The sequence below is a fragment of the Gallus gallus genome, chromosome 9 (genome assembly GCF_016699485.2).
Source record: "Gallus gallus isolate bGalGal1 chromosome 9, bGalGal1.mat.broiler.GRCg7b, whole genome shotgun sequence".
NCBI lineage: Eukaryota > Metazoa > Chordata > Aves > Galliformes > Phasianidae > Gallus > Gallus gallus.
In genome coordinates, this window is record NC_052540.1 from 12,447,348 (window position 1) to 12,474,587 (window position 27,240).

At 53.9% G+C, this 27,240-nt stretch overlaps 1 protein-coding gene across 4 annotated transcripts in view; it reads left to right on the plus strand.

Moving 5' to 3' along the window:
• The window catches only part of XXYLT1 (xyloside xylosyltransferase 1), a 39,099-nt gene extending 12,219 nt beyond the window's left edge, over positions 1–26,880 (plus strand). The window contains exons 3-6 of one of the 4 annotated variants that reach the window (XM_046898415.1): positions 10,723–10,855; positions 15,110–15,166; positions 15,319–15,418; positions 15,774–17,651. In XM_046898415.1, the coding sequence (XP_046754371.1) occupies positions 10,723–10,855; positions 15,110–15,166; positions 15,319–15,418; positions 15,774–16,028 (545 nt within the window). In that variant the 3' untranslated portion in view covers positions 16,029–17,651. Of the gene's footprint in view, positions 1–10,722; positions 10,856–15,109; positions 15,167–15,268; positions 15,419–15,773; positions 17,652–25,719 lie in introns of those variants that run through there. The other 3 variants (XM_046898416.1, NM_001389504.2, XM_046898417.1) reach the window with 3 other exon arrangements.
• The last annotated feature ends 360 nt before the right edge of the window (positions 26,881–27,240 follow it).

A 27,240-nucleotide genomic window follows, 5' to 3' on the forward strand; every position in this document is an offset into this window, starting at 1 on the left:
ATGCAGCTGAGCAGAGCTGCGGCTGGGATTCCTGCTCGGAGAGCAGGGTGCCACAGAGGATGGGTCCTTGCTCTGCTAATGAGGCTCTGTATCTTCACAAGGACAGGTCAGAGCAGAATGGAATGCGAATGTATTGTTCAATTCAGCTAACAGAATCTCTTACAAGCACATATCAGGCTTGGAGATCTCCGGGAAAGCAGCTCAACAGGATAGTTCCTTCCTCCTTGTGCCCAGCCTCTTTGCTGCTTTGATGTCTGCTGCATCCTAGATGTGATCCATGTGCATGTGGGAGGCCCTGAGAGCAGGCATCAGGTGTGAGAGCTGTGATAAGGGTGTCCAGTTAGCAGCCAGGGGATGAACACCATTTAGCCCACTCAGTTTTAAGAACTTGGAAAGCGGGGGCCAAGGAGGGGAAGAGAATAAATTGCCTCCTTTATTCAAGTGTTAGGAATCTGAGTAAGAGGCCAAATGTGTTGGGAAACAGTTGAGAGAAAATCTGTGGTGAGAAAATACCTGACATAATTATCACTGCTGAAATTGGTGGGTGATGCTTCTGGTGAAACTATTAAAATCACTGGTTGCAGTGTCTGCCCAAGAAATGTGGTGAATGGAAGCAGGAGCTGGGTGGTGCTCTCCAGGGAGGACACAAGGAGGTGCTTTGCTGGATGCACACCCAGCAGCCTGATTTCCAGGTGCGTCTGGTAAAGGCTGTTCATCAAAGGCTCATAAGGAAACTGAGCAGCGGTGGGAAAGGTGGGTAAGTTTTCATATGGCTAAATTAAGTGAGGAACTTCTGGGGACGAACAAAGTGAGCCGTCCGTTATGCACTGCCTTAATTCATGGCACGCGATGTGGTATGCTGCAGAAACCTGGGAGAGGTTCTGAGGAAAGCAGTGGCTTCGTGCAGGAAGGAGTGACGGAGGGGCCCCTCCGCTGTGCAGACAGGCTGGCTGAGGGCTCGCAGCTGGGGCTGTGCAGCCAGCAGAAGCCAGTCATGGGGGTCATAACCAGGGGCATCACGGTTAGCGAGAGGCAGGCAGACAGAACGGGCTGTTAATTCACAGCGGGGTAGTGATCTGTGGGGCTCCTTGCTGCTGCGTGTTGTAGGTGCTAAAATTTATCTGGGCATATGGAGATGTCTCGTGAAAGAAAATCACTGAAGGCTGCTGTGCGGTAGATGCTGTCACGGGGAGCAGGGCCGTGTATCTCGGGGTGATGCACAGCCAGTGCTGGCAGGTGGGCAAACTGCTCGGCGTGGGGAAATGGCCCCAGCAGGGAGCTGTGCTGCTGCCTTTGCAGCGGGTGCCGGGCACTGCTGAGATGTGGTGGCCTGGGACCCCGGCGTGGAAGTGGAAGAGCCAGCGGTCTCCCCTGGCCTTGGACTGAACTGGATCATCTCTCCAGCTCATTATCTACAGTCATCCCGGTTATTAAACGCAGACCAGATTGCAATGATGTTTGTCCAAACTGCCTGTTAATGACAAAGCCACAAATCGCTTGGGAATCGGTACAGCTTGGAATAGGCTCCAGTTGCTGGCTGCAGCTCCATGGAGGGGACAGTCTCCCACGAAACCGCTATCTGCCTTGCGAGTGCTCTGGGAGTCTCAGCCTGGACGTGACAGCCTTTGTGAGCTGCAGCTTGTGCTTTTCCCACAGAGCTGAGCTGGGGGGAGGGCAAAGGGCAGGGTGGGAACGCTGCACCAGGCTGTGCTGCATCATCGGGCGGCAGCAGTGACCACAACCCGTGCAGGAAGACAGGCAGCAAGAGGATCCCGCAGCTGCCCTGGTAGCATTTCAGTGCCCAGAGGTAAGGCACGAGCCTGGCCAGGTGCTCAGAGCACCCGCTGCAGTTAGTGGGAGGCAGGAGGCAAGGTGAGCAGCCTTTCCATCGAGCCATGGAGGACAGGGTCCAGGAGGAATGTTCTAAGCAAGAACATCAGGGATAGCAAACACAGTTGTCTTCTGTTAATGCAGTTCTGTGAAAGCAGGGATGTAGTGTCCCGAAAATGTTATACCTTGCCCTTGTAAAACATAGATTTGTGCATGTGTGAGGATTTGCAGTGGCAGCTGCAATGCAGGAGTGTCCAAATGGGTCTGCAGGTCTTTCTTTGTCCCTGGAATGCAGGTAACTCCGTGCAGGTGCTGGCTCCTTGCTCAAGCACCCGTTTGCAGGGAGTTATGGAATGATAATCTGTGTCACACACAGAGACAAGCATCAAAAGTCTGTAATGTAGAGGCAGGCAGACAGCAGCAGGAACTCCTCCTCTTCCTTCTGTCAGCTGTGCAGCAATGCCTTGTATGCTGTCCAGCCACCTGCATAATTCAGTGATTATTACATTTTAATAAATGAGTGTTCTCAGAGCACTTCACCACTGGCCTTTTGCTACTGGGAGAGCTGCTATCTTTGCTGAGCTGCACTGTGTCAGGGCATCCAGTGAGGCAGCAGCGTTGGAGTGCCTGCATCCCAGATGCTCTGTGCCTGACGATGCTTTCTGGGAGTGGAGATGCTGGTAAGAGGCATGGAAAATGCTGGTCTGTGCTGGAGCCATCTCCATGGTTCCACAGCCCCGTGCTCCCAAACTGCAGTTCCCATGGGCTGCTGCAGTAGCAGGAGGGTTTGTTTTCCAACAAAATGTTTCAATTTATCCAGGGATAGAGGGAAAGCTGGTGGTGTCTGGTGTGCTCACGGCCTCCCTCCCTGCTTCACATCTTGGCCACGTGAGGAAGAGTCAGATTCCTTCGTTCTCTGCGTGAACTTGTGTGTGACAGTCCTAGTGAGGAAAAGAGACTGCAGAAATGGATTTAGAAGCAATAGGGCAGCAGTGCCAGCCATTGTTCCATATTGGGGTAACCCTGTTGTGATTTGGCAGTTGTTTGTGTGTCGCATTTGGGGAGCAGGCATCAGCATGCCTCCAATGACCCCCTCAGGTGAAAGCTGGAGGCCGACGTGTGGCAAAGGCACGCAGTGCTAACCCCATGGGACGTGCCTCTGGCTGCAGGGCCCACCTGCTCCCGGTGCCATGGGGTGCTTGGCACTGCTGGAGCCACGCTGGCAGCATGCTGCTGCTCGCAGCAAGGCTGCCCTGGGGACGGTGCAGCTTTGGGACAGCGGTGCAGGGCAGGCCCAGCGCCCATATCCTGCAGCACCATCCCCGCTTGGCCCAACACGACTGCAGCCCCTCAGGGAGCGTCACTTCTCATTACTTCCATCGGCTGCCCCTTGCTGTAGTGCCAGCATCCGTTATTTGGGGTGTCCTAGATCTGTCAGGCCGGGGCAGGCGTGTGCAGTGATTTCACCCCCAGTGGAGAGATGGGGGCTTATGTTGGCCCGTCTGGGGCAGCTGTTTCAGTGGGTTGCAGGGGGGTGCTGGAAGCTTCTTCCTGGTCGGTCTGAGAGAGGGTTATGCAGGGAAAGAGCATGGGAGCTGCTGGGACTCACCCTGTGCTGAAATCCCAGCCCTGCTCAGAGCTGGGCCAGCTGGGGAGAGGGCACTGCTGGCCCTCACGTCTTGCTGGTGGTTCTGCCTCAGCTTTTTAGGGTTTTGCAGGGAGAAGCAAATAGTACCTGTGGCTCTGCAGCCCCCTCCCCCACCGTTAAGATGTGAGATCATTTATCTTACTGCTTTTATTTTCTTGCATCTCTTTGGTTTCCCTTTCCATTTCACCCGCCCATTACTTTACAGCTTGCCATCCACGCTGCTTTGTAATCTATGGCAACCTGGAATTAAACCTTATTTTGTCTGATTATAAGGTTTCCTGCTGCTCTGACTTCAGCTCCAAGAAATGTCTTCACGCTCCTCCTCCGGTGGCACTGTGTAATAAATACACAGCATGCAGTGTGACGGCTGCGCCCTGAGAGCTGCGGGGTGCCCCTGGCTCTGCTGTGGATCTAGGGGGACGTAAATGTTGTCCCTTGCGTTGGAGCCAGGCAGGATGCAGGAGCAGGGACAGAGGCGCTGGGCAAGTGGAGCAATGCTGCTGGGGTCCTTGCTGCTGGACCCAACACTTCAGCTCGTGTGTGTGCTGCCCCAGGGCTTCCACAGTGTGCTGCAGGCTGCTGAGCCAAGCTGCCGCCTGCCCTGGCACTGGGGCTGCTGGCTGGAGCTGCTGAGCTGCTGTGCTGTGCCAGTGCTGCCATGTGTGTAGCAGGGGTTTGTCATCTCGCTGGCAGACAGCCTAATTTTTTAATTAGCTGATAGGCAGGAATTGCTGTGAAGGAGCTGCTGTTCTGCTCCACTGGGTGCATAATAGGTGTTAGAGAAATCTGCTTAATGACACTGTTAGCCAGCCGGGGCTCTTCTGCCTGCCTGGAAACGTCCTCCTTTGACTCCTGCATGCTCTTGGCTCCATACCTGCTGCTCTCTGAGCCAGGCAGGGAGGCAGGGGCGTGGCTGGGGGCTGCTTCCAGACTGCTGATAGGGCCCCAGGGAGAAGGGCAGGCGGAGCAGATTGGAAGGATGCTGCAAGGAACAGAGGTGCTCCTGCTCGAGGACCAGCCTTGAACCAGGAGGTCGGAAGCCAAGCTGGCCAGCCCCACTGAAGCAGGTTTTCTGGGCTCTTTATTTCTGGGGGAGACGAGCAACAGAGCAGCACTAGGTGCACTCTGTGCTCGTACCCCAGATGCGATGGGGCTGGCAGCAGGTCCCATACCCACACACATACTCACCCTGGCCTCGCCACCTGCCCCAGGCTGAGGCTCACTGGGGGTCAGCAGGGTGGCAGTGGTGACGAAGACTGGAAACGGAGGAGCAGACTTCATCTGCCAAGAAAATCAGGCCTGGAAGGGGAGCACACAACAAAACAGGAAGCGCTTGCAGCCCTGTGACAGCAGAGGGAAAGCTGCTGGGGAGCAGGCGGGAGTGCAGGGTGAGCAAAACAAAGGAAGCCTCTAACAAAGGGCAGGCAGAGGAGTGGAGCATGGCTATGTAAGCAAGTGGTGCGTGGCCGCGTCTGGCTGACTGTGGCTCTGACATCTCCACTTGGCACTGCATTGCCCTTGTACCCTACAGCTATGACAGGAGGCTCTCGGCAGCGGCTGGCCTTGCCATTCAGTGTGCCAGTGTCTGGCCTTGGCATTGCTTGTGGGGGAGGTATTTCTCTTGGCTGTGTGCCCCCCTGAGCCACTGGAGGATCTGGGTTTCACAGCCAGCACAGCAGCTCTGCCGAGCTGTGCGGTGCTGACGAGGTTGAGGCTGAGTGCAGCCAGCCTGTGCAGGGCTTGCACTCATTTGAGGCTGGGCCCAAGGTTTGGCTTTGCTGGGCTAACCGACAGGCACATCCAACCCATCCAGAGCCAAGCTCCACCTTTGCATCTGGGCACGCCGGGACCTGGACCAGGCGTGCAGGCACAGTGCAATGACTGCAGGTGGTGTGTGGAACCGTGTGCCCTGAGCTGCACAGGAGCAGGGAGCTTTTGCCTGTTAGCAGAGTAACTTCTGGCTGACAAAAATCGGCAGAGTCAGAGACAAACTCAAAGCACTGGAAAATAGTGAAGAGGAAGCTGTCCCGATGTGCCCAGCATTTGCAGACCCCTACTCTGAGAACCAGGGCAGCCAGCAGGGGACACTCCTGTCCCTTGGCTGGGTGGTGTCATTGCTGGCTGCAGCCACTGCTCTCACTGCAGAGAGGTCTGAGCTGTTTGCACCAGCACTGTCTATCCGTGCCCACCACTGTATCTGTTTGGGTCGTGCAGCCAGCCAAGGCTGGTTGTCAGGGCACCACTGGGAATCAGAGATGTTGGCTTGATCTCACCTCTTCTGCCTTGCAGGTCAGCAGGTCGAGACATCAGCCTCTGCCTATAAGTTGCTGCTGTGATGCAAAGAAGGTGCAGGGAGGCTGATGTGTGCTGCTGCTGTGTGCCCTTGTTTATCCCTTGATTAGCATGTCATAGGCCCTACAGCCTATATTGGGAGTACCTGGCTAGTACCAGCTGGGGCTGTGTGTTATTGGTGATGCTGCAGGTGTTGGAAAGGAGGGTGGAGGACATGGTGGTTTGGGCAGACCTGGGAGTACTCAGACCAGGCTTTTCAGGTAAGAGCCCATGGCCCGGGCTGCCCTGGTTGTGCGCTTGTCTGGTAGTATCTGTTGTGTTTCAGGGAGTGCCCTGCATCACTGCACAGAGCGAGGGTTATCCCCTTGTGAGCCTGACCTGTATATCCCTAAAAGTCATCATCCACAGCCTGGTGGAGCCATGGTCTTGTCTGTGAGGAGGTGGGGTTGTGAATAATAAGACTCAGTCCCAAACAGATTTTTCAGGGTAAACAGACTCTGTGGCCACACAGTCCTGCTCAGGCACACTACTGCAGTGCAGTGTGGAGAGCATTCACCCCTGCATCCTGCTGGGATGTTGTACTGCGATGAGGGAGCTGGGGTTGTGCAAAGAGACCATCAGTAGCTGGAGAGCAGCACCAACTCCAGGCTGCTTCAGTCTTTTTGTGACTTCTACTCTGAAGCTGTCTTAAAGCACTGCTGGATTTCGTGCTGTGATGTGGCAACTCTCCATTATTTGTTACTTGACAGAAGTTGTTGTTACTTCCACTCATTTCCCCTTTTTGCAGAGTGACAGGATTAAGGAGTGATGTGCCCTTGTTCCAGATCTGGCTTGTTTGGGGTGGAAGGCAAGTTTGGAGTGACCACAGTGGCTGCCTGCTGCTGGACTGGATGCTGCAGCGCTGGGCAGACAGCACTTGCTGATAGCAGAGGCACAGGGGCAGGAGAAGGCAAAGTGCTGCCAAACAGAGCTCCTGTGCCATCAGGCTTCCTGCCCACTGCTGGTACTCCGGAGCAGCCAAGGGAAGGGACTCACTGGCTTATGTGCAAAGCTGGTCAGGCAGCTTGGGAGGGTGCATTGCCTTGTGTGCAGCGTGTGTTGCTGGGCTGACACAGCCCAAGAGCATCCTTCAAGCTCCATCTAGATCAGCCAAAGCAGCTCCTCCTGCGCACCTCAGCTGCCAGGCACGTTCACTCAATTACTCAGGGTAAATTGCCTTTTTTCGAGGAGAGTGATTTGCTCTTGAGGGATGCATTGCATCAGACTTGTTCCAGAAGCTGCTTCCTGCCAGAGGTGCTCCTGGCACTGCTCACAGCAACTCGCCCAGCCCCTGGGTGCACACCCAGCACTTGTCCTCATGCCTGCACCCCTCTTCCAGGTCCTGGGGGAGCACTCTGGATGCCAGCACACCTGGAAGTGACCTCTGTCTGTGTCCCTTTGCTGGACTGAGGCTCACAGGGGAAAGAGGGAGTGCGCACGTGAGAGAGGCTCTGTACCAGCATCTCTTCTGCTTTGGAATAACACTGATTCCCCCCTCCTCTGGCAGACAAGCTCCAGTATGAGTTGTCTTGGGCACTCCTGCTGACTCTCACTCCTGCACGGCAGGAGAGCAGCAGCTTCCAGCACAGCAGGCCCTGCTCTGGGATCAGTCATCCCTTAAGCCAGTCTTCCAGCAGATGGAGAGAGGCTCAGAGCTGGAAGGTTCCAGTCAGCATGGCAAAGCCAGGCATCGGGTGCTGAGTCAGCTTTGCAGCCGTCCTCATGGGGTGGTGCATCCCAGCCTGCAAGGCCATGGCTTGGTGGGAGTGTGAGCAAGCCTGCAGGCTGCAGCCCTCTGGCTACTGTTAGGAGGCTACAGTAAAATATTACAAGCTTTAACTGGGGCCAGCCTGTGTCATAAAACTGTCTCTGCTAATGGAGATCTCCTCTGCTTTGAGTGTTAACTCCACTTCATGCGCAGTGGCTGGAAGAGCCACAGTTGAATGGAGCGAAGGGTAAAATATATCGTGGCAAAGTTAGAAAACTCAGTTTCCGAGCAAAACACTGTCAGTGTTTTTGCACATTTCCAGCTGGACCCCTCCAAGCAATTTGTGCCAAAGAGAGGGAGAGCATGTGATTCCTCCACCCCCATGTAGCAGTCAGGGTGAAGTGCTTGGTGTAAGGACAAAACACAGTGATAAATCATGAATATCAGTGGCTGGCCCTTTGCCAGTCACAGACAGCGCTCGCAGAGAACTCATCCCAGCCATCAATCTGTTCGTGCAAGCTGCATCTGGCAGCGCAGTGGTTAGTGTTGCCCACGTTCATCTTTGTCTCAGTGTTGCAGTTAATGCTCAGTTAATGCTTGCTTGAAAAAAAGAAAGAAGAAAAAAAGAAGAAGGAAAAGTACTCTGTGCTCTCTGTCTAATTTGTTAGTTTTTCCCTGCGGGGTTCTGCCAGCCCAGCATGGGGACCAGAGCAGGGTGCTGGTGCTGTAGCAGGCAGGGATGGGAAAATGGAGGAGATGGGGACTGAGAGCTTCCCCCCAAGCTTAGCTTTCATTCTCGGTTGTGATTAATTGCAGTTAGTGCTCATCTGTAATTTTGGAGAACAATCGGATGACGTGCCTTGTGGTTGGTTTAATTGAAACCCGATGAGCCAGCTGAAGGCTGCTGCGCACTGGGGTGAGCTGTGCTGGAACTCTCCCTGCCACGGCCAGGGCTGGGAATGGTGCCCATAGCATTCCCCTGGCCCTGCAGCACTCGGACATCTCCGGCTCCCCTCCCTGTTGAGGCTGAGCTTGTACCATATCGTTCTGGAGATGTCTTTCTCCTGGTCTCGAGCCACAGGTTTGATAGCTTTGAGGTGAGATCTGGGGGCTCCTGCTCCATCCAGCAGTTCCGTCTCTGCTGCTCACGTGAGAACAAGTTGCAGGCTGTGGCTCTGTGACCAGGTCTGGGTGTGCTTGAGGGCAGCGGTGTTATGGATTTGAGGTTTTGCACTGCTGTGCCATGGACTGCTCAGAAGGTTCGTGCATAGCTCGGGAAAAGCTTTACTAGGGAATTAGATTGGAGTATTTGGGATCCACATCTCGTTCCCCGTTTCAGAAATCCTCTGCTCTGCCTGTTCATCTGCTCAAATTGTGCTAGCAATTTCTAAGGCAGTTAGGAAGGCTGAGGGAAATTGCTTTCGGGTCGAGACCCGCTTTAGCTTGTGGTGAATTACTATGCCTGGGCTCTAAATCTTTGCAAACAGAGGATTACGGTGGTGGTAAACACGAGGTAGGCCTGGGGATTGCCATTCTGTGGGATGAAGTGAGAGTGGCCTTCCCCTTCAGCAAATAGCAAATGATGAACGGTTAAAAAAGTAAATTGAGATACAGCCTGGATTGTAGCTTAGATACTATTTCTCCTTGATTTATATTTCTGCTTTGATACTTCACAGACTAAGCAGTATATTTCTGCCTTAACCTCATGGGGCTTTTTCCATCTTACATGCAGACAGCGTGTTAGATATGGCCAATTGCTGAGAGCTTGGGATTAATGCAGGATTTGCAAAAAATTCAGAGCTGCTGTGCAGCCCAGTGTTTGGCTAAAACACAAACATGAAGTGATGAATGCATCTGAGATGGAAGAGTTACGTTCCTGTGCTGGAAGGTAGCAGTGTGTGCCTGGTTTCTCTCATGGTCTTCGGGTCTCCAATCCCAACAGTTGCTTTGGAGGCTGAAGACAGAGCCATTTCATGGTGCTGCCAGCAGCACAGTGACAGCAGGCAGCCTGTCCCCCACACTGGGAGGCAGCAGGTGAGGAAGCACGGTGGTGTGAAGCTACAGCATGGGCAGAGCCACAAGAACCATGGAGGTGTCCATGCACTGCTCTCCCAGAGCACCAGCTGCCCTGGCTTGGATGATGCTCACAGATGGTGCAACCCCACAAGCCTGGTGGGGGGAGGGCGTTTGACACAGTGACACATGGGGTGACATCCTCCTGTCTGGAAGTACTTGCCAGGAGGAAGAATGAGGCCTTTATTTTCTAATTACTAGGAAAACAGTGGTAAAAGGCCCATCTGGACTGCAGAAAGCTTTTGTGATGCCTCGGCATGGTAAGTGGGGCTGAGAAAGGCTGACAGGCTGTAATCCAGTTAGTGCTGAGTGCAAAGCATCCTGACCAAGGTTCTCCTGGCTGTCACAGCACAGAAATAGCTGTGCTGTTACCTACCACGGTGGCCCTGGCAGCCTGCTCCCATTGCTGTGCACACCTCACTGCTGCCCTCAGTGATTCCAGGCAGGGCTGAGCTCTGCTGCTCAGAGGGTGACCGTGGCTTTGCCCAGGGCTGGGGGAGCCTGTCCGAGGGTCTGACTTCTCGCAGCCTTTGCATTTGCTGCATTTCAGGTGGCCTGTTGCAGCCTGTTCCGTAATCCCAGACCCAAGGGTGTCCATGCCAGGCCGGAGGAGCTAGCTGTGCAGGTGTCCCTGAGGTGCAGTGGTGCTGTCTGCTATGGGAATCGCTCCAATGCTTTGAGCCGGGGTGGCTGCGTGGGCTGGAGCTGGGAAACACTCGTTGGGTTTGTAGTGCAAGGTGCCCGTGGGATGTGGTGTGGCTGTCTGCAGGAGCACTGCTAAAAAAGTAGGCAGTAACTGTTGTGGAGGTGGAGTTAAAGTTACCTCTTGCTTTTTCCAGTCGTGTGGAAAACTGTTTTTCTGGAAAAAAAGGAAGGGGTTGGTGGAAGCAGGAAGTCAACAGAAGTGTTTCTGAAGGAAGACATGCCTACAGTACAAAGCAGGAAATGCCATGGTGATCGTAGGTTGGTAGCTTGAGACAGAGGTTGTGTCTGGATTGCTGCTGCCCTGAATCAGCTGAGTCTGTGCTGAGTTCACCAAATCCTCATCGGGTGCGATTCATTGCACCACCATTGGTAATCACTGGTTAAGGTTTTGTCTCACATTGCTCGTTTTTCCTCTTTGTGCTTTCAGAAATAACGCAGATCATCCAGGTAGACTTGGACCTGAAGTACAAGGCCAACATCCGCGACCTGTTTGAGGAGTTTGACAACTTCCAGGAGGGAGCTGTCATTGGGATTGCCAGGGAAATGCAGCCAGTGTACAGGTACAGCCGTGTGCCCAGAGTGTGGGGAGGGGGGCTTTCGTGTTTTCTGATCAGTCTTTGGAACAAAATCTGGGGAGAAACAGTCTTTCTGCTGTAATCCCTGCAGGGGAGTTCAGCCTGAAACTTCCAGGCCAGTCTGAACAAACTGTGCAGTGTGATGTGATTTCCTTGTTCTCCTACGCTGTCACAAGGCTTTCAGAGCGAAGTTCCTGATAACAAGTGCCTAATCCATAAATAGATTCGTCACATACCTGTTAGAGGTGTATTTGGCCAGCCATTCCTGTTCGGGTGCTCTGACTGAAGCTTGGCACATCAGGCTGTGTGCTGGGGCTCAGAGGTTTGGGCTGTGAGTACCGCTGCCCTACCCAAGCAGCAGGGACACCTCCTGTTGCAGGCGGACCCAACACCAGTATGTTTCAGCCATACTCTTTGATTTCCACCCATATTTTCCACAAAATACCTGAACTAGCATTTGGGGAGTCCCTCTGACATGAGGTTTAGTTGGAGCAGCCTGCATTCTTCTATCACTGACTCCTTTACAGAGTTTTGAGCTCCCTATGACAAATCTGGGAAAGGCCAGGAATATCCAGCACACTGGGGAAATGGGTCCTGCCACATAGATATCTAGCAAGTGGTGCAGCTGTAGGTCTGTAGGTCCTTCATGGTTTGACCCTGTGCTTGTCTTGTCAGGTTGGCAATGGGTAGGTGCTGTTTTCAGTTGCAGTGCACATTTTATTGTAGAGTCGTTCACCCGGAGAAGCCTAGGGGGGATAATTCTTGATGAGCATGCTTGTGAACATGCAGATAGCCCCATGTTGTGCTGTGCAGATGTTAGAGCTGTAGGAGGCTCTGGGACTTCATCACTCCTGGAAGAGACCTTCAGCCTCTCAGAAGCAGCAGCCAATTCTGGCTCAGCCATTTGCAGCATTCTGGTGCTGCTCCATCGTTCATGCACAGCTCCGGAGCCGCCCGGCAGAGGCAGGCTGCCTGCTTTCTGAGTGTGCTCACAGTGGATTCGTTCCAGCTGTGCTCGAGGGTTTATTTAGTGCTGTCTGTGTCTGGTGTGAGACGTGCGCTAGACAAAATGCCAACTGGGAGATCTGGAGGGGGATTTTCTGCTCACACACAGATACTTGGCAGAATCAGTGAGAGGGGAAGGGGCTCTTCTAGGGCTGCCAGGAGCTCCGATGCCCTGCATGGGTTGGTGTGGCTCCTGATGGCTCACACTGCACTTTGCTGCCAGAGCACGTCTGCTGCAGAAGTCAGGCACAGCCTTCTGCCCCAGCGTGGTGCCTCTTATTAACCCCACCTGCTGCCACCCACCTTGTCCCTGCGCAGCCACATGCAGCACAGTCAGACTGAGTTAGAGGGATGGGTGAATGTGGAGTCATCTCCAGACATCACGAGATGTTCTGATCCTCAGAGAGAGTATGGCAGGAGAGAGGTTCATATTTGAGTGGTTGCTGTGCTGAGTGGGATCAGATATTTCCAAGCTGGTACTTAAAGAAGTTGATTTAACTTAACATGTGTTGTTCCAAGGATGAGCCTCAGTTTTATTCCAATCCAGAGTGAGTCAGATCATGAACTCAGGGTGCCTTAATGACTTTTCAGCTGAGCTGAGTTTGAGTGTCTGAGATGGCTCGGCTAGATTTGCTAATCCTAATGGAAATGTTCTCAGAGAAAGATAAAAAAGCTTAAGAGCTCTCTCTGTCTTTTCTTTCCTTACTGGAAGCCCCAGTAATGAGATCAATAAGTGAACCTCCTAAGACATGTCCAGCATTGCTCTTCGGCAAGGGCTGAGCTTGGAACAAATGTGATTTAGCAGAAGATGCAGTGTGCTCTGTAGGCCTGCTGTGGGACAGCCTGCTTGCAAAACAGAGAGCCATCCCTCTGCACTGAGCTGTGCAGAATGGGGGAAGCTAGGGCCCTGTGGGAGACTGTTATTGGGATATGAATTTCATCTTAGCATCTCCATTCTGAGAACTTGCTCAGCTGCTGGTGTCCCATGTAGCCATTCATCACCAGCGGTGGTTTCCTAGAAGCCCAAGCCAAGTGATCAGCATACTCATGAGAGCATTTCTGGTTGCTCCTACTTCAGGAAGAAGGCATCTCTGTGCTCCTCCTGGCTTGTGGGCTTAGCAGCGAGCTAGAACCAATGGACTGCAGGTGCTGAGTGCTCCACAGTGCAGCACCACACCCAGAGCACAGAGGGCTCCTGTATCCGCTTTGGGTGCCCTGGCAGGATTTTGGTGCCCAGAATGGTAAATCCAGTCCCAGCTAATTACATCCAATTGTTAGAGCTTAAAGTAGAATACAGAGAACAGCTACAGCTGAGCACTACAGTGGGGCTGTGTCGGATTGTGAGCTTAAGCCTGCCTTGCCCAACAGGGCAGGTCCCTTTTGTTAGCAGCACAGCTTGTAAGAGTTAAGCAAGCGGGGTAAAATAAGCATCTGTTTGCCTGCAATTAGTTTGAGGTGTTATTGCTCCATGTTTCTGCTTGTGCACGGATCAGCCTTGTGTTATTTTGGTATGTTACTGAGTGGGGATGATGGCCAGCTCCTGGGATGTACAAAGGGTAACTCTGGGGGTGCCGAGTTAAGCTGCAGGGTGCTCGGCTGAGGGGGAGGTCTGCAGCACAGCACGGACAAGGCAGGGCTGAGCCACGTTGTTAGCAAATACCTGACCTGAGCTGACCCCGTGCTCCCCGACCCCTGCTGCAAGCAGGGGGTACAAATGAGCCCAGGAACAACAGCCCTCCCAGGCTATGTCTTGGGGCTGAGCGTTCTGTCGGCGCAGTTTTGATGTTCTGGGTCAGTTTGGGCTATGTTGTGTTTTCCTTGTTGTGCTGTTTTGTTCTCCATGTGCAAACAAGTCCCTGGTATTCCGTGTCAGCAGGTCACCCTGGGAGGGGTGAGCCTCCCCGCACAGGACCTCTGCACTGGCGGCTCACACCTCCTTCCTCCAAGGGCTTCCAGACAGCAAAGCGAGCTGACAAGGTGTGAGTGTCTCTGTAAAACTCTGCTATTTTTACACTTCCAGCAAGATAAAAACATGCCCTAAGTGTGAAGCAGAGGTGCCAGCTCCAGCCCTGTGATTTACCATGCAGGTTGGGAGCATCAGCCAGGATGTGGGGGAGCGCTGCTGGGCTGCAGGGCAGCTGGGGGTCCTTGGGACCTTCCTGTCTTTCCCTCCCCACTCATGCAGCTTTCTCTGCACCCAACTCTGCCTGTGTGCCGCCTTCCCCTGCCTACACAGGAGCTCAGAGCTTCCCTGAGCTGTTGCTGCTGACAGAGCATTGGACTGACACCTCCAGGCCTGGTTGAGCCATTTGCTGCCTGTGAAAGGTCTGTGTGCCTTCTTCCCCTGCCTTACATGGTGATGGGAAGATGGACGGAGATCAACTGGGTCACTGGTTGGTGCTCAGTGTGATTGCTTGTTACCTCTTTGGCCCACCAGAGGATGTAGATGTGTGCACAGAGGCATTCTTTTTGTGAATGATACAGCGCCTTCTGGGAAGCAATTCTGTTCTATCCAACTGCCTGCTTACTGCCGGTGCAGGCTGTGCTTTCCGGGCAGTGGCTGGGACTGCACAGTGCTTCACTTCTGGGACAGGGCTCCACACAGCATGGGATGCAAATGCTTACAGGAAACAGGGCAGCAAGAGAACAGCAGATAGGAAATGTCCCAGAGCCTGCCGGCACATCCTGGAGGTAGGGGAAACCTCCAGACAGCAAAACAGGATGGCACTGGAGTGTTTCCATTCAGTTGACTCATGCTGAAACAATGCCCGGGTGCTGTTTGTCTTGGACAAATGTGTTTCTGTGAGCAAAGAGATCTCCTGGCCCTCCTGCAATGCACATGCTAGGATTTAGTTGTTGCAGAGGCAGAGCTTCAGCCTGCAAGGCGCTGAGTACCCGCAATTGTGCCTTGCTCCAACGGAGTATAGCACATCGAGTGTGGTGGTGGCGTGGTGTTCTAGGCTCTTGGATGTCCGCAAGCTTTCAGCTGGCTCCTGCTCCCTCTCAGGGTGCAGGCAGAGCCTCTTCACAGCACTAGCCAACATCTGCTCTTGTGTCTGTCTGCATGGGATCCAGGCCGTGGCCAGGACTGGGACCGCATGCTTCGGTGAGGGAGGTTTTGTTGGAAAGATTAAAATCTGCATCTGATGTTTGTCTGATCCAAAAGGCTTTCTATGCAAGGAAGTGCTTCTGCACAGTCATAATCTTAATTTAAAATCCTGTTGTCCCCTGCAGCATTTCAGCTACTGAAGCGTGCTGGCAGCGACCTGCTCACCAGACTGCAAAGGGCAGGTGATGATGCTCTTCTTAAATATTTATGTTGTGCTGGGGCTTCAGTGCCTCAGTCTGAACAAATTTTGAAGCCCAGACTCTCTTGTGCTCTGGTGTTGGCAGCCCTGCTAAGAAACATGCAGACAGATGTTGCATATCCATCCTGCCAGCAGGTTGTCAGATGGACAAGCAAGTCACTGTCCCCAGGACATGTACCGGATGTGTTTCTGGTCTGAAGAGCAGCCTGGCAGCACACATGAGACCCCCGAGAAGGTAGGGTCTGCAGGGACATGGGCTGCAGCAGCTGGGCTTGGGGCTCTCCCACAGGTGCAGCAGAGGTCTCTGTCGAGACCCAGCCAAGGCTCCTGAATGAGGGTGCTGCTGCAGCCTGCCCCCTCTCTTCCCCCACCCTATGGCCCCCCAGGGCCTCCTGCCAGCCCTGCTGGGTTCAACACTTGTCCCTGGGTGCGGTGGCTGGGTGCTGGCTCGGGGAAAAACCCTGCAGTGTCAAAGCAGCCTTGTAGCTGAAATGGAGTGGGGAACTATTGCGGCACTCCCAGAAATGTTCTTCAAACACTCCGATTACAGAAGGCTTGAACCTGATTCCTGCTGAATTTCCTGGTTGTAGATCACCCTGCTGGCACCTGAGATGAAGGAGGACAGTACTAGTGATGACACTGCAGCTCTCAGCAGCCTCAGACTGACCCCAGATCAGCACACCGACCGGGCTCCCCACTCTCATTCAATGGCCATCCCAGCCTCTTCACTTCAGCCAGTGGGGATGTCCAACCAGGGGCAGCAGGGTGGCCCATGGCTGTGGTTTGTCTCCTGGAGCTGGTGCTCTGAATGCCTCAGCAGCCGAGATGCTGAGGCCCCAACTTGACATAGCCTGGGAGGGTTCTGCTGTGTCTCGAGAGGTCTCAGACCTTCCCATGTCCAAGGTGCCGCTGGGGCTGGGGAGGTCACTGCTGTCTCCATTTCTCCTCCTTGGTGAGATTATCACTGCTGGCCCTGATAACAAAAAGATATTAAAGACGAAGGCATCTTGGAAATCAGCAATGCTGGAAATTAAAGTTTTTCTTGCAGGAAAGAATGTCTACATCAAAGGACACCTACTGACTACAAAGGACTGACACTTGAATCCTTTTATAGCTGCAAGGCCATTTGTCTTTGCTTCTGCCTGAAACCCAGGGAGATCTCAACTAGGGTGTTTTTTCATCGGAGTCAAAGGGGTGAGAAGCATTTTTTCTTACTGTGGTCATGCAGGAGCTGCTGTAGCTGCGTTGTGTGCTCAGTCTCATGGGTCTTGGTTGTGCTCTTCTGCATGTGCTTGCATCTACCAGGGTCAGACCACACTGCCCTCCCCAAAGCCCCTTCTGCTGCTGGAGAGTGGGGAAGCCTGTCACTCCTACAAGCCAGGTGGGCTTACAGCCACATGAATAACCCGGAAGGTAACCAGGGCTCAGCCAAAACCCACAAGAAGGGGTAAGATAGCCCTCAGACATCCATTACCTTGGAGCCCGCCACCTCTGGTGTTCAACGTTTGCTGGAAGCTTAGTGGCAGCTGGATTAAGTCAGTTTGTCAACTGTTTAGAGGAGAAAAAGAGTTAGCTTGGGCTGTGAGCAGTCTAATGCTGATCCTGCAGCCAAACTGGGCTGATAGATGTCTGTGCTGAGACAGTACATCCTGTACCCTCTCCCTAGATTTAAAAAGAAAAAGCAGAGTTGACAGCTGCCAGCAAGGTGGAGTTGCTGAATTCCCTGTGTGTCAATTACAGTGGTGGTGGTGTTTGTAATATTTAGGGCTTCACAGCTGCGTGAAAACAGTCACCAAGTAAAGCCAGAGGGGAGTTGTAGCAGAGTGCAGGAGGGCTGCTTGGGATCAAGCCTTCTGAATAAGGAAATGATCATCTCCAGAGGGCAGCTCCTCCTTGCCTGCCTTCTCTCCTGGCTCCATGGGCCCCTGGTACAGGCAGGCTGCCCTGAGCTCTGGAGGTTTTGCTCTTTTCCAGCTGCTTCTTCCCTGGGGAGCAGGGAGCTCTGCCTTTCTCAGTCCTGCTGGAGAAGGCAGCAGTGTGCCTTTCTGTGTTCTGCCAGGCACAGTGACGCCTGTGCTGCCGGCAGCCTGCTCATAACTGGGAGACAGAGCCAAGAACCTGCTGCACTTTGGGTTTTAAACCATTTAGAGGATTGAATTGATCTGTAGCAAGTACTGCTGCTTGATGTGAGGGGGAAACGATTCTAGGAATTCTTTGGCAATTGTTACCAAGAAAAAGCCAAAATTACAGAACAAGCAGAACCTGCAAGGAACTGGCAGCAGAATTGATTTAAGGAATTCAGCATTACTTTCTGATATCTGAAATCCAAGAAGGCAAAGGTTTTCATTGCATACGTCTGTGCACATCATGAATATGTAGGATCCGTTTCCCTTACTCCCATTGCCAACTGAACTTGCAATGTCACTTAAAAACAATGAATAAATTTGGCAAGATCTAACAACCACAAATGTGCATTGATTAGCATGAATACTATTAATAACATTAGCACTATTATTGTCCCTTTTGAGATAGTGAGTGTTACAGACCTTTTTTTCAACGACCACAATACTTGTGTGTGTGGGGAAGGCAGCTGGGATTCTCCGAAGCTCGGGCCATGCTTCTCATTCTTCCCTGGCTGAGAACTTCGCTGCTGTAGGTTTTGCTGTAGGATTTTTTTGTTGGTCATCACACACAAGACCAGACTGTGTCAGGTGAGCACACAGTGGTTACTTTACCTGTACTTGTCTTCAGCTCTGGAGTTTCTCATTTTCTGCTCCTGAATGTCTCAGGTTCGGTGTCTAGAGGTAAGTATCACACCACTGGCATCTGTCCCTTCCCACAGAAGTGCCCACCTGCAGGAGCACTCAGCTGAGCAGGGATCAGGAAGGGCAAGGAAGGGCCACCCCCCCCAGCGGGGACTGCAGTCATTGCCTGTACTCCCTTAGCCAGGGTGGGAGCAGCTTGCTCCATCTGGGGACACAGTGTCCTGCTGCAGGAGCTTCCTGCACTTGCCATGGGACCTTCAAAAATGGTCTCTGAGACTTTCCCAGAGTGTCCCTGCAGCTCCATGCTCCTTCAGCCTTCCGGCTCTTCTTTTTAGGTGCAGCAGCTGCTACCATCCAGCAGAGAGACATCCCCAGGCTGCCCATTTCTCCTATGGGCATCTGCTGGTGCTAGGTGGTATGAATGGGGTTTTTGGGTGTAGTGCTGAGGACTTGGAAGGGCGCAGGGCACTGCTTGGAGCTCCATGGTGTCTTGGCTGAGGGCAGCGCTGTTGTTAGCTGCAAGCACAGGCATTTCATTCCATAGTAGAGTGTAGCAGAGCAGGTTTGTGTGGTATAGGTATTTGTGACTCTGTGCACCCCAAGAAAGGCTTTGCAGTGCTGCAGGGAGCAGGGTCATGATGCCTGCAGGGTCTCAGCAGGTGGTGAAGCAGATGTGGCTGCTCTGGCTGCCCGGGCCTGGTGCCAGGCCGCATCTCCAGGCTCCTCACCGGCGCTTGGTGGAGAAGGAATTTCCAAGGAACTGAAGCCCTTTGATAGAGGAACAAACAAACAAATAGCAGGAAATTGAGAGGCTCTGCTGCATAGCTGAGATGTTTCTGGAATGGTGCGCAGGGGCAGCTCCAGGCAGTCTGCTTGGCAGTGTCCTCTCGAGGGTCCCTCGGTGCCCGCTGCTCCCCAGGGCTCAGAAGCAGCCCCTCTCCACGCAGGCAGACTGCAGTGGGCTGTTTCTGGCTGGCAGCACCCCAAGCAGGGCAGCGTGTGCTTCACTTGTTGGTAGCAAAAAGCATTGCACTTGCTTCTATTAATCACCAAATAATGACCCGTGTTCGCAAGTTGTTACTAATCAGCCATTTAAGTAAGGCTGTTTTCAGACTGCTAAGTCCACACAGGAGTGTAATCACCCAGCACTGATTTCCTGCTCCAAACACAGCCTTGTAAATGCTCGGCATGCCGACTGCATTCTGATAGAGGCCGCTGCTGTACAGACATCATTTGTGTACGACATGAGAGGTTTATCAGGGAATTACTGGAGTGTCACTGAGGGACTCAGTCCTTCACTTTGTCACTGTTTCCAGGTGAGGACTGGTGATGGAGAGGCATGGAATGGGTGGAGGGCTGGGAGCACCCTGGCAGTACCCCGAGTGCTGGGCCCTGTGGCACATCCCTTCATGAGCCGTGTTGCATGGCAGTGAAGCTGGGATTTCCTGGTTACACAAGCTGCTCAGCTTTAGCTAAGGCGCTCTGGACCAGGCTGGTACTGAACCTGTCTCCTCAGCTCCTTAAAGGGTTTAGCATTTGCACATGGGAAATCAGCAATTAGCAACAAAGGGCACTTTGTTACAAAACCTTCAACAGGACTGCTTGTGCTGGCAGTGCTCTGAAGGGAAGGGGAGCATCCTTTGGTGCGGAAGGGGCTGTGGGGCTGCTCTGCTCAGCAAAGAGCAGGAGGAGGTCACAGAGAGGTTTCTTGGCCACACTCTCGCTTCTTGTAGAGAATGATTTGGGAAAACTGCCTCTGATTGGCAGTAAGGGACAGCAGCACCACTGACCAGAAGGGAGATGGCAGTTCTGTGCAGAAGTGGTGATGGGTTAAAGGCACATCTGTCTGCTCAGGAACAAATAGTGTTCAGAGGGCTGGCTCTGCTCAAGCAGCATTGCCATTTGCACATGGTGTCACCCAGTTTGCAGCTGAAATGGCAAAAACTGGGCTCCTTTAGGGAGGCGTGACCTCTTACTCTTGCAGTGTTTGCACAGTTAGAAGTAGCAAGATTTCACACCTGTTTTTTCAGCTGGTGTGGCAGGGCTGCAGCTCCGTGAGCATTTCCCTTGAGGACAGGCACACAGGCACTGTCTGTGGGCTGCGTGAGCCAGGGAAGAGCCTTCCCCCAGCGTGGTACAGAGCCCCTCGGGACTGGGTCTGTTCCGGTGCCCTGTGCTTTTGGTGATCCTGCATCAGTGCTCTTGCTCTGCTGCTGCCCTGGGGACAGAGCCTGGGGCCTGTCCTGCAGCACAGCATGCTGTGGGTGGCTGCTGCAGCCACGCTTGCTGCAGATGAAGCCTCCCCATGTTTGGTCAGGAAGCTTTTAGTCCATCACTTCACAGCAGTCCCATAACCAAAGGAGCCAGTACCTCGGGCACCCAGGCTGGGCCATGCCTTGGCTTCATGGCAGCATTCACTGCTTTGTGACCTTGCTTTGGAGGCTGCCTTGTCAGGGCTGGTGGCAGGGAGGCCGTATGCACGGGGGGCCGGACTGCAGGAGCGTGTGCTGGGCCAGCAGGGGAAGTCCTGGTGGAAGTGTTTTTTATCTGGACCCCGTGTTTGAATGCTTGGAAGTGCTGCTCTCCAGATGTTTCCTAGCACATGCAGGCTCTGTTTATAAAAAGCGCCTCAAAGCACGACCTCTCCGTGCAGCGCAGGGCATCGGGCTGCAGATGGACGCTGGCAGCCGCAGCCCCGCACTGTGTCAGTGTCAGTGTCACCTTTGGAAGGACTTTTCCCCTCCCTTTTAGAGGGGCCGCGGTCAGCCCAGTGGTTAACAAAAGCCTGAAATGCCTTCTCTTCCTTTTTCCTCCCCTCCTCCAGCAGTTTCCTGCTGCTTTTCATCCCCACGGTGGCTGGGGTCTCTGGGCTGCCTTCCTGCCTTAGCTGGAGGCTGCTCTGCTGGGGGCACGAGCAGCAAAGCGCCAAGGCCGGCAGCGCTGCAGCTGGGTGCGCACGTGGAGCCCCAACGCCAGCACCACTGATAGCTCTGTGCTCACTGATGGCCCCAGCTCTGCCTTGGCCTTGTGCCGGATTGGGGTCTTCCCACAGCAGCAGCCCTGCGAGTCCCATCTCATGCACCATCCGTCCTGCTGCAGTGCTGGCCCTGCCCTGGGCAGGTACCATCCCGCCACGTGGGCCTCGTGGTGCGCTGCCCGCTGCCTTTCCTGTGTGCTGGGGGAACTGTGTGTATTACACAGCTTGTCCCATTGTTGCCGAGCACCTGCTAACGCGTTTTTTCCAGAAGCACCAAGATGTTTCCATGTGTGCTTTCCCCATTGAAAAGCACCTGCAGACTCATTTCCCACGGGGAACATTATGCGGAGTACAGCCCGAGGAAGATCACAGGTGGTCCCCAGCGCCAGCAGGGGATGGGCTGTAGCAGCCAGCAGTGCCTGCAGAGGACAGTAAAAGCAGCCCCTTTTTCACAGGGGCAATTTGCACAGCACAGGCACTGCCTGAGCCCTGTGCCCATAGGGCTGCCTGGCCCATGCCCAGGCTGCTGCCCTGCTGCAGGAGCTGGGGGTGGATGCGGCAGTCTGGGGCTGGTTCCTTAAGGGAAAGGTATGGTCTCATGATCCACTTCCAGGTGGGTGGAGGCATCTTTCAACCTTGTTCTTCTCTACCCTGGTCCCCGGAGGAGACGACGGAAGGCCACCGTTAGAAGGACAAAAGCTGAGTGAATTCAGGCTGAAGGAATGCTGAGAGCAGCCCTGCCAGAACACCTTTCTCTCCCTTGGCCCCAGCACAGGGAAGGACAGCGCGGTGCTGCAGGCAGTGTCCGTCGGCGCCACGCTGCGCCCCTCGCATCCTGCAGCCCCCTTCCCCAGGGGCCCCGTGCTCCCCATCCCATCGTGCCGTGCCGTGTTGCCCGCGTGCTGTGAGGCAGAGCACGGCTTTTGTGTCAGCCTGGCTGGGACCGAGAGGAAGCACTGGAACAATTGCTGCTTGTTTGTCTGTCTCCTCTCCCCACGTTGTTACCTGGATTAGCCATCACGGGGTAATCCGCTGGGGAATGGCGTTGCTCAAAACTTGAGTCATTTGATACAGATCTGCTCTCCTGCTGGGCTGGGAAGCTGCAGTTTGCAGCGGGGTGGTGCTGGGGGCCACGGCTCTCTCCTTTTCCCTGTTGCAGCCAGCAACTTGCAGGGGATGTGATTTTGTCCCTTTGCAGGCAGCCAAGCAACAGCTTGGACAGTGTGTGTTTGTGGAATTAAAAATGCACAACAAATGATCCGTTCCAATGCTCTGGAGCTGGAAAGGCACCTCCCTCTCAGGATCTGCATCACGCTCTGCCAGTCGCTTTCATTGTGTTTTGGGACTGACAATTACTTTCAGGGAATTACTGGGGCTAAAGAGAGAGAGCAGGATGTGCAGTGATGAGCTTGAGCCAGTGCTGCACAGCTGCACTCAGTCCTGTGCACACCACTCCAGCATGGGTCTGAGCAGCTCATAAGGGCAAGGCTGGGTCTTGCTTTAGCATGTTGTGATTCTCTCTAATGCCACATCTAGAGATCTTGCTTCCTTTTCCCAGGAGCGCTGGCAAGCCATCTTTGCAGGTTGTAGCTGCTCTCTGCACTGGCAGAGCTCTTTTATCCCTTCTCTCCACTTCAGATCTGGGTGCTGCCTGTGCTCTCCCAATGAGGCAGTGAGCCCACAGCAAGTGCTCTGCTCCCCCTCCCTGGGAGGCCTGGAGACAGCTGTTCAAAGCTGAGCCTTCCTTCCAGGGGAAACTGGCACTTTCAAAAACCCATTCCGTCCTGGATCGGATGAAAGGGAATGGTATAAACACCCTGAATGAAATGAGACATTTCAGAGTTCTGAATCCGAAGCATCTGAATGGAAGACGGTAAGGAAGGAATGGCATGTTACAGTTCTGCTTCTCCTGCCTTTATTTCTCAGAAAATTAAAACTGTGTTCACAGCTGACATCATTGATAGAACCACTTTTTCCACCGGGATCACTCAGCTGCTCAGTGCTGCCTCCCAGCCCCCTGTGGGCTGTGGACCATGGGCACTCAGGGAAAGGCCAGAGGAGGTTTGCTTGTCTGCTCTCTGCACAGCCCTGGGATTCCCTGAGCGTTAGAGCTGAGCACAGCTCAGTACAAGAAAAGTGTCGATTTACATTTTTTCCAGTGCAGGAGTACCACCGGGATGCTTAAGCTGTTCCAGAGGCTAATTTCCTTGCGTCTTCTTACAGCTGAATTAGTTCAGCTTCCAAGCCTGGAAGCATATTAAACCTTTGGGTGCTAAATCCAACCACACACCGTCAAATTCTTGTTTTCTGTGTAGGTGCGTGGAGGCTTTGGTCCGCGCCTGAGAAATTCAGTGAGGTATCAGACATGCTTGATGTATTCTTTGTATCCTCAGCAGTGTTTCTCCCTGACAGCTTCACAGCAAGGTGCAAAAACATGGTGTAGCTTTGCCCGTGGTGTTAGGGCTGCAGTGAGAGAAGAGCTCTCCGTCTGGTTTTTAGCAGAGGATGCTGCTTGGGGGCAGCAGACCTTCCTTCTGGATGGGAGTGAGTGATGTGTGGGGCGGATTCAACCCCAGCAGAAGCTGCTTGGGTAACAGCATGGGATGGATTTAATTCCTGCAAGTGGGAACAGCGTGTATGTGGTGGGGTGTGCTCACTGCCCCGGGGCTGTGGAAGGAGCCAAAGACATATTTGTGCTGCTTACTGAGGTAGTCTAATTTTTTCCCGATTGAATCACCCTCTTGAGTTAATTCTGTGTGTTCCTAAACTCGCAGCTCTCTGCTCTCCGTGGCAGCTGGAAATTAGCTAGTGGAGATCATGCCTGCCAGAGCTGCTGCATCTGAGCCTTCCCAGGGCTGCAGATGCTGAAGGCAGAGCTTATTTAGCTAATGAAGTGTTGCTGTTGGATATCTCATTTTGAAGAAAAAGAAATATTTCTACTGCTTGGGGGGATTTATTTCAAACCTTATTGCACGGCCCCCAAACCCAGGCCCAGTTTTGATCTGGAGTTTCCCTGTAACTAATAACAACGATGGTGCCAAGGTGACACTACCTGCAGTTAGTGCTAGGCTGTTACGCAGCAGAGGCCGCCCGCTTTGCTGCCGTGTGCTGCTCTGTGTGCCAGCAGCAAGGCTGGGCAGCTGAGCGGCGTTTGGGTGTCCCAGAGCCACACTGCATGCCAGGCAGCATCCCCAGCACTCCCAGTCCCATGTGGTCCCTGGGCACCCTGACCCTCCCGGCCCAGCTGCTGCCCTCCCGAAGCACAGTGCTGCCAGGTTGGAGCAGCTTGCCCCCAGCTGCAGCTCGGCGTGGCGGTGCTGACCATCCCCGAGCCACTGCAGCTGGGTTTGCTCCATGTTTGTCCTGAGCAGAGCCTTTGTTTGAGCGGAGCCCGCGATATCTCTGCTCACAAGGCCCTGCATTGTATGTGGCACAAACAATGTCCCCGCAGGAAGGGCGGCAGTCGGGCTGGGCCGCTCGTGGGGCTGCGCTCCGCCGCCTTCAAAGCTTGCTGCTGGGAAGGACGAGGCTGCTGGCCGAGCTCGGGGGATGCTGCTTTGAAGGTCTCCATGGGAACGGTGTTAACTTGGGCCTCCGAGACCATTTTTGGCAGGAGCAAGAAGGGGCTGAGCTCGTTCCACAGGGAGCTCCGTCCTGCGGTTCCTGCCGGAGTTGGAGGGATGTTTGAATGGCTCCTTGCCGTGGGGAGCGGTTCCTGCACTGCACACGGGGCTCATGTGGAGGGGCTGCAGACAGCGAGTGCCAGGTCAAGGCAAGGCCTTCCCCTTCCTTACCTCACCCCCCTGTGCAGCAGCGGCCCCAGACTGCTCAGCCACTGTTGATGGGTGACATAGATAGGGACGACTGTCTCCAGGAGGCTGAACAATATATAGGACCAGATAATGTGGAAAATGCACACTGTACGCATACTTAAGAGACACCAAAAACCCTTGGCTCAGAGACAGGCTTAACTCTGTCCCTGACGTTTCCCATCTGCTGGCCTCACCAGTGAGAGACGCAGAGGGACCAGCTCTGCTGTGACATCTGTGAAGCACGTGGACATCCTCAGGCAGGGTGTGGGGCTGCGGTCACACTCCACCAAGCAGAGCAGTGCCAGGTTGTTGGGCAGGAGGGCTGCGAGGAGAGCAGTGGCTGCAGGTGCAGTAGGTGAGGTGACAGCAGCTCTCCTGACACCGCTGGCTTCTTTTTGTTGTACTCAGCCCACTTTTGTTCAGTATTTTTACCAGCGCTCTGGAGAGAAACGAGAAGTGCTGATAAGATTTGCAGCTTGCACACCAGTGCCTGAGACTGTCCTGCAGACAGAGCTGACCTACTTTGTGCTCGAACACCTTGCGTTGCAGCGCAATGCCAGGACCAGGGATCACCTCCCTTGCCATGCATTTGCAGCGTGCATCCCAGGGGGCCGTGGCTCAGGAGGGGCTGCAGGACCTGGCACTGAGCAGCAGTGGGGCACGTGTGGTCATTTGACCTAAGAACGAAGGATGTGATTTCCTCTCCATGCACAGCCATGTGAGCAGCCGCACAATCCCCTGTCCAGTTCACTCAGCATAGGATGCTGATGCACACAAAAGAGGCTTTAGGAGAGAGCAGGAAGAACAATTTGAGGTCTGGACAATATCCCATGCGGGGAGGCAGAGAGCAGCAGCCACGAGGCACCAGGCTGGGCCGGAAGGGGAGGGGGGAAGGCTCATTTCCAGCCTGCCCAGACTTTCGGTGGTGGCTGCTCTTCAGCTGTGCTCACTGACCCCACTCTTGTCTCCCCTCTGTCCCCAGGCACACGTTCTGGCAGTACCGCCGTGAGAACCCCCAGACCAGGGTGGGGGAGCCCCCTCCTGACGGGCTGCCTGGCTTCAACAGCGGCGTGCTGCTCCTCAACCTGGAAGCCATGAGGCGCTCCAAGCTCTACAACCAGCTGCTGGAGCCCGGCATGGTGCAGAAGCTCACGGAGAAGTACCACTTCAAGGGTCACCTTGGGGACCAGGATTTCTTCACCATGGTGGGGATGGAGCATCCAGAACTGTTTCATGTGCTCGACTGCACGTGGAACCGTCAGCTTTGCACGTGGTGGAAGGACCACGGGTACAGCGATGTGTTTGATCAGTACTTTCGGTGCGAGGGTGAGGTCAAAATTTACCACGGGAACTGCAACACCCCTATCCCTGAGGACTAGGACACCCCTTCCTCCAGGAGCAGCTGTGACCACAGTGATCCCTGCAAGGCTGCACAGGCTGCGGTGGCCGCACCAGCGGTCCCTCCTGAAGCATGGCCAGCCCAGTCCGTTACGTTCCAGGGACACCCCTGAGCCCTGGCAGTCCCTGAAGCATTCGATTTCCCACTTCCTGTAGTCCCACCCACCCAGAAGAAGGCTCAGTCCAATAGCTGGCACAGGACATACACGATGCCTGGGGTTGGCTCCGTGGCTCAGTCTGGGATACGTGCATGGTGCTCCTCTGTGCCGCAGCCCCCGAGCACAGGGACAGCTGGCAGGCCTTTGGGTGACCTTCCTTTGGCACCTTGCAGGGGGTGCTGGCTCCATTGGTGCTGTGCAGCACTATGTTGTTAGCCAGGTTTCAGAGCCAGGCAGTTGGGTTTTGTTTAGGCATTCCTTGGTGGCCCATTTCTGCAACTTATGCAGAGCATCACTCTGCTCTGTCTTGAGAGCAGACATTGTCCTCAGGTCATCTTTCTTTTCAGCATTCCAGAAAGGCAAGAAGGCTTTAATGACTGAAAAGCTGCTTTAAATTTGTGTTACTTATGAACAAAAATTGAATGCTAGATGAACTTTAAAGCCTTCCACTTGTTCTTCTCAGCAATAAAAGCTTTACTGCCGTATCTTGTCTTGAAAGCATTCAGCGAGCGTGTACAAATTGGTTCATTTTTCTAGCTTTGCCTTTAACCTTTTGTACCATAATAAAGCTGCAGACATAAAACACACTTTGCTGTTTTTCTGTGGCACAACTGAAGTCCTGTGCCACGGGAGGCTCTGTGTTCTTTTTATCATGATTAATAAGTAGCTGATCTATATCTGTTGGGCAGATGAAAATGGTGTCCTGCGTAGCTTATCACCGTGCTTAATCACCAGTCTGTTCTGAGTGAGTGGTGCAATAAATTGTACCCTGCTCGGGCTCTGTGCTTATCCCAGCATGCGTGTGCGAGAATGGCGGTTGCCAGCAGGGATGGTGGTGCCAATGTGACACTGTTACGGCCGTGTGTTTGTGTGTGTGTGTGTTTGAAAGCTCCTTCCAGGCTGAAACCCACCAGTCCTGGGTCTTTGTGCCCAAGGGATGGTCACTG